General features: G+C 40.2%; 1 protein-coding gene across 2 annotated transcripts in view; it reads right to left on the reverse strand.

Moving 5' to 3' along the window:
* The window catches only part of arhgap31 (Rho GTPase activating protein 31), a 52,214-nt gene extending 50,910 nt beyond the window's left edge, over window positions 1–1,304 (reverse strand). The window contains exon 1 of one of the 2 annotated variants that reach the window (XM_056458793.1): window positions 796–1,304. In XM_056458793.1, coding sequence (XP_056314768.1) covers window positions 796–895 — 100 coding nt within the window. In that variant the 5' untranslated portion in view covers window positions 896–1,304. The remainder of the gene's footprint in view (window positions 1–795) is intronic. The other variant, XM_056458792.1, reaches the window with a different exon arrangement.
* Between the last annotated feature and the right edge of the window lie 4,696 nt (window positions 1,305–6,000).

The following is a 6,000-nucleotide window of genomic DNA, read 5'->3' on the forward strand; positions in this document are numbered from 1 at the left end:
TTTTGGTGAGCCTGTAACTTGCCTTAATGAGCATTTTCAAAGGTGTACCTTATAAAGTGGCCAGTGACTATATATTTAACAGTGTGTGCTTAAGATAAACTGTCAGGGATCTGTCAAACTCTTAAATTGCATTGATTATGCCATTATGGATCGGAAAAGCGGTTTATGGATCAGCCTGAAGAGGTAAACATGCTGTTATGCTTGATATCCATCCATAATTCATAATAACACAATATTTTATCAGCATCAGATAGATATATCTGATCATAATATCACACAATAAGCCAAATCATACAGTCTGTAAGCTAAACAAATGAAGAAAGTCACATCAAAATATCAGACTGTAATATTTCACAGCCTTTTTACTTCACAAAGAGTGTCTTTAAAACCCAGCCCTCTTTAAATCTCCTCCTCTCCTTCCTCTTCCTCTGATCATTTCCTTTGCTCTTTATTTTCCTTTAAAGCTTTGTCTTGAGTTTTTGTAAATCCGACCACCACGACACAACTAAACAAAGCTAAACTTTCAGATTTATTTGGTAGCCGTGCAGATTATGCAGTTCAAAAGCAACAGTGTTCACAAAAATAAAGATAAACTAAAAATAAGCAAGCAGACCCTCTTTGAAAATGGGTGTTGGTTTATTACACGTAGCTAATGTTTACGCAGAGGCCCAGACTGGAGCGGGATCGTAATAAAGTCAACTTATTATGACTGCGGAGACTTTAGGAGAAGAAAAAAAGGGGCAGCCGTTATATGAATGGCAAGAGGAGGAGTGAGTATGGAAAAGAGGAATTTACCGTCTTGTCCCGAACTCTGCAGATGTTCACTCAAGTCACAGCCGAAAGCATTGTCAGTTCCTTTCCTTTTGGACTTGAGCTTGGCAGCCTTATTCTTCATCAGGCTTCAGTGTTTTATCCGGATCAGACCTGAAAATCAACCATTGGCCCCAAAACGTAGAGGAAAATGTGCTTTAAGGAAAAAAAAAAAACCAGGAAGTCCACAGTGACAAAACAAAAGAAATCATCCGCTCACATCTTGACCAAGCCACCAAAAGAGTTGGTGTGTGGGCGAAGAATTCTGGAGCGGCGCAGTAAACGCCCAGCGTCACTTCATCATCATCATCATCTCCTCCTCCTGCTGCTGCTGCTGTCCCATAAACCCTCACCCAAAACTAATCACACAAATTACCTACGTGAAATCAATACTAACTCTAATCCGTCTACATCTGGTGCTGTTCAGGAGCTCATTTCTGCTGGTGTTGAAGTGTTGAGAGGATTTTTGAAATGTCAGAAGTTTTGGTCAAAGGGTTGGGCAGAGGGGAGGGGAGACCAATCACTTATTTTTTTTTCCAGCGTTTTACTGAACCCCTTTCACCCATCCTCCCTCAACCATCCCGCTTTCGCTCTTCCTCCCTCCGCTTCGTTTTTTTTTTTAACAGGAAACCTGCTCTCTGCCTTCCTGAATGCTTCCAGAATACACAATTTCCTGTAAAGGGAACCTTGTTTGGAAAACAAAAACAGACAGAGAGAAGGACGTTGGGAAGAGAGAGGCTGCAATATGGAGAGAGCTAGAGAGAGAGAGAGAGAGAGAGAGAGAGAGAGAGAGAGAGAGAGAGAGAGAGAGAGAGAGAGAGAGAGAGAGAGAGAGAGAGAGAGAGAGAGAGAGAGAGTGTGCGGGAAAAACTGGAGAACTTTACAGGCCAGATGAGAGAGGGAAAACACAAGGTTCCCGTTATCCACGGCTTGTTAGGCATTTTGAGCGTTGCTTCTTCAGCTACAGGCATTTTTATAGTATGTCTCACTGAGTACGTTTACATGGACATCAATAAATCGACTTTAATATGATTAAGACAATACTCTGTTTAAGAGTCTACCATGTAAACAGCTATTTTTGATTAATTTAATTCGATTACGGTCATAATCGAACTAAAGAGAAATCGAATTAAGACGTGTGGAGTTTGCCGATTTTAGTCGCATCAATGAAGTGCAGTACAGACATGTAAACACCTTAATCAAACTATTACCGTCATGTAGGACATATCGCCACGTTTTGCGACAGGATTGTCTATACACATATGGCTGTCTGACGCTATTATCTGCACCTACCGAGTCAGTGAAGACCACAGACACCTGCATCGTGAAATGCTGAGTTTTTTTCTCCTATTCAGCGTGCGGTATGAAATTCCATTAAAACTACAGTCTTCCAGCAGTTCATAGTTGCATCCAATATCTCGTTTGTCACGGGGGCATGCATGAAATGTTCCCGAATGAAAGTGAAAGTGTCAAACTGCAGTTAAAGTCAACAAATTAAAAATGAAACAGCCGAAATTACATAAAACTACGGAGGAAACGTGGATAGCGCGGTGACGCAATGATGTTAATCGAATTATGTGCTATAACATGAAAAACGAGATCATGAAAGGAACATTAAAAAAGCAACTCATGTAAACGCCTTAATCTTATTTACGCCTTATCTTATATAAGGCAAATAATTTGATTACTGATGTCCATGTGAATGTAGTCAGTGTAAAAAATGCTGGGTTCCACACAATTCCGTCTTGTTGTCCCAACACAAATAGATGAATTGTTTTTATACATTTAAGTTGATTGAATATAAAACTACTTTTTGAGTGCAGATTTCCTTTTCCCTCCTATTCTTTTCTTTTTGTTGATGAATGTGGATGTGGGTGGCACGTTGGCTCAGTGGGTAGCACTGTCGCCTCACAGCAAGAAGGTTGGTTCAAGCACCAGCTGGGCCACTTGGCGTTTTTGTGTGGAGCTTGCATGTTCTCCCACTGTTGGCGGGGTTTTCCTTTGGGTGCTTTGGTTTCCCCCACAGTCCTGCCAGAGGCAGCTGTGTACGCATCCTGAAATCTTAAATTTCTCTTACAAGTGCCATTCACACCTGCTGTTCTTGTGTAAATCCACTAGAGGCCGCTGTCGACTGACTGACAGATCGACTGACCCACCCTCCTCCTTCCATAAACACAACCGATATTGCTTTCAAAAGCAATCCAGAATAAAAGCCCTCGTCTGATTTTTACCACGTTTTCAGTTTTTTTTTTTACCACATTCTCACCCTGTTATTTACTTGTTTATTGAATTTTTTTGGCTTTTGTTTTTGTCTTACCTGCTTTCTGGAAGCGTTTTTCGCCAGACTCAAATCCGGTCATCACAGTCAACTCCGCTCTGCGTCTCAAATCGTCTGACATACATAGCGAGCAAACTGGTCAATCTGGTAACAGCGGGAAAGCAGTCCATACGGAGGTAAGCGGTCAGCTGGTAGGCACAAACAGGAATGGCGTCATACCGCCCAGTAGCGTTCATTTTAAAAGAGGAAATGCAGCCATACGTACCTTTGGCTACATAATTCGTAATCTCCAGGAATGTCTATAGGGCTACGTTTTCAGAATGAGCCTGTCATGTTCAGTGGGTGGGGAAAGGAGCAAGAAGCACACATGCGATTTGCATGTTCCAATCCCAGCGCCAACTGAAACTAAAACCAACTAGACTGCAGCGCTGAGAACGAAAAAAGACACACAATGACAGAAAATGACCCGAGAAAACTCAAGCCAAGCACAACATTCAAGACATGATGGAGCTAGTGTCTGAACTCTGCCACCAAAACAAGAATTAACAAGACCGGAGTGGCAGAATCCTGACAGAGCCTATGTTAAAAAAAGAAAAAAGAAAGAAAATGACATTTTTTAATAGATGCCCTTTCAGATGCAACCCAGTACTGGGAAACAACCATACCACACTCATTCACACACATACACTACGCCCAATTTAGTTTATTCAATTCCCCTGTAGCACATGTGTTTGGACTGTGAGGGAAACAGGACCACCCGGAGGAAACAAACGCCAACACGGGGAGAACATGCAAATTCCACACAGAAATGCCAACTGACCCAGCTGGGACTCGAACCAGCGACCTTCTTGCTGTGAGGCGACAGTGCTAACCACTGAGCCACCGTGCCTCCCCCTGATTTGTTTTCTTAAAGCTTAAAAATTATATACATATAAGCTATTTCGTTTTTTTAAACTAAATCTCTACCTGATTTTGCCTGAGATGCTAGGCCACTCCATGATTGTGGATGGGGGACACATTTGCATAAATGTAACACGTATTTTAAAATGTAATACGTATTTTGTTAGACCCTCACCAAACCATACAAAATATGATAGAAAACTATGTTACAGTGGAAGTCAGAATTATTTGCTCCCCTGTTTATTTTTTCCCCCAATTTCTGTTTAACGGAGAGAAGATTTTTTCAGCACATTTCTAAACATAATAGTTTCAATAACTCATTTCTAATAACTGATTTATTTTATCTTTGTATAACGATGGTTTGTTCTGTAGACTATCGGGAAAAAATGCTTGAAAGGGCCAATAATTGACCTTAAAATAGTGTTTAAAAAATTTAAAACTTATTTTGTTCTAGCGGAAATAAAACAAATAAGACTTTCCCCAGAAGAAAAAATATTATCAGACATACTGTGAAAATTTCCTTGCTCTGTTAAACATAATTTGGGAAATATTTAAAAAAGAAAAAAAAAATTCAAAGGGGGGCAAATAATTCTGACTTCAACTGTATATATAATCATATCTGCCAACATTTGACTATTAAAATCCAGTAGACCGAGGGGGAGGTGGGTGTGGATGTCTAGGTGTCAGGGGTGAGGTGTCTGAATAACAGCTAAGTAACTAAGTAAGTAATAAGTGTACTATGCACCAGGTTTTGGGCAGCCGCTGCAAACGGATACTATACCAAATCTGTGATCCAGGGTTGTTATAGACTGCACCAAAAAGCTGAGGACTGGGAGGGGTTGAAATTATGGGAGTTTTCTGGGGGGAAAATCAAAAAGGGAGGGTGGCAGGAGATGGGTCTGAAATACGTGAGACTCCCGGGAAAAAGGGAGTATTGGCAGGTATATATATAATTTATAGAAACTTCCATGAATTTATAGGGGGCCCTGAGATTTTCTAATAACCGATTAAACCGCTTATTGGTTAAATCTGGCCCTGACTTTATAACTGCAGGTTAAAGGTCTCGTGAAGTGCTTTGAAATATGCATTTTTATTTGATGTTTGACGTAATCTCAACTAAAAAACAATGAGAGGCCGGGACAGAGTAGCTCCTCCCCCTTTAAAATAGCAGCCAATAGTGTTGTTTTAGTCACACTCTGCCAGTGAGAGTGGATTAGCTCAAACACATCAAATGTGAAGCGTCTTGAAGGGGGCGGGGCATGTCAGGTACTAGAGAGCATTTGATTGGTCAGAAGATTTGATGAGAAACTAAAGTATGAGCTGACGTGAATAAATTCATTTAGGCGGAAATGACAAACTGCAAGCCTCACATGTTTATATCTTCCAAGAGAAAATTTTGTCACTGTTTTGCACCACACTAGCTAATAGATAGCCTTGAAGGCTAACATACTGATACTAACATCTAACAAACATTATTGGACCTTTAAGTAGGACTATATAATGTCCAACCTCCATACAGTACAACACTTTTCTGATTTTGACTAATGTAATGACGTGCACCTTTTGTAAAGCCGTTTTGGAACAATAATTATTGAAAAAGAGCTATAAAAATAAACTTGAATTGAACGTGGAGAAGAGAAGGGAAAAAATCAGCAAGAAGTCATTTTGTGTTATCTGAGAGGAAGGAAATATATGAGGATTTGGGACAGTATAGGCTGACAAACTTGACCGTGCAGCAATAACCTTGACAATAGCAACACAAAAGAGCCACCAGTAAAACAGCATCTATAATCTGCCATGTTAAAACGGTTTATGCAGCATGTCCGAAAGGCACATTCTCAGTGGCGTTTGCGCAAGAAATGTGGGACTTCCTATAAATCTCATGCATGTAAAAATTCTAACTATTTGTTTAAAGGTGCTGTATGTAAGTTTTTGACTCTAAAGCATTAAAATACCATAATATGTTTGCCGATATTTAATAAACATCTTAAAGGGCACCTATGGTGAAAAAT

The sequence above is a fragment of the Danio aesculapii genome, chromosome 5 (genome assembly GCF_903798145.1).
Source record: "Danio aesculapii chromosome 5, fDanAes4.1, whole genome shotgun sequence".
NCBI classification, from domain to species: Eukaryota; Metazoa; Chordata; class Actinopteri; order Cypriniformes; family Danionidae; genus Danio; species Danio aesculapii.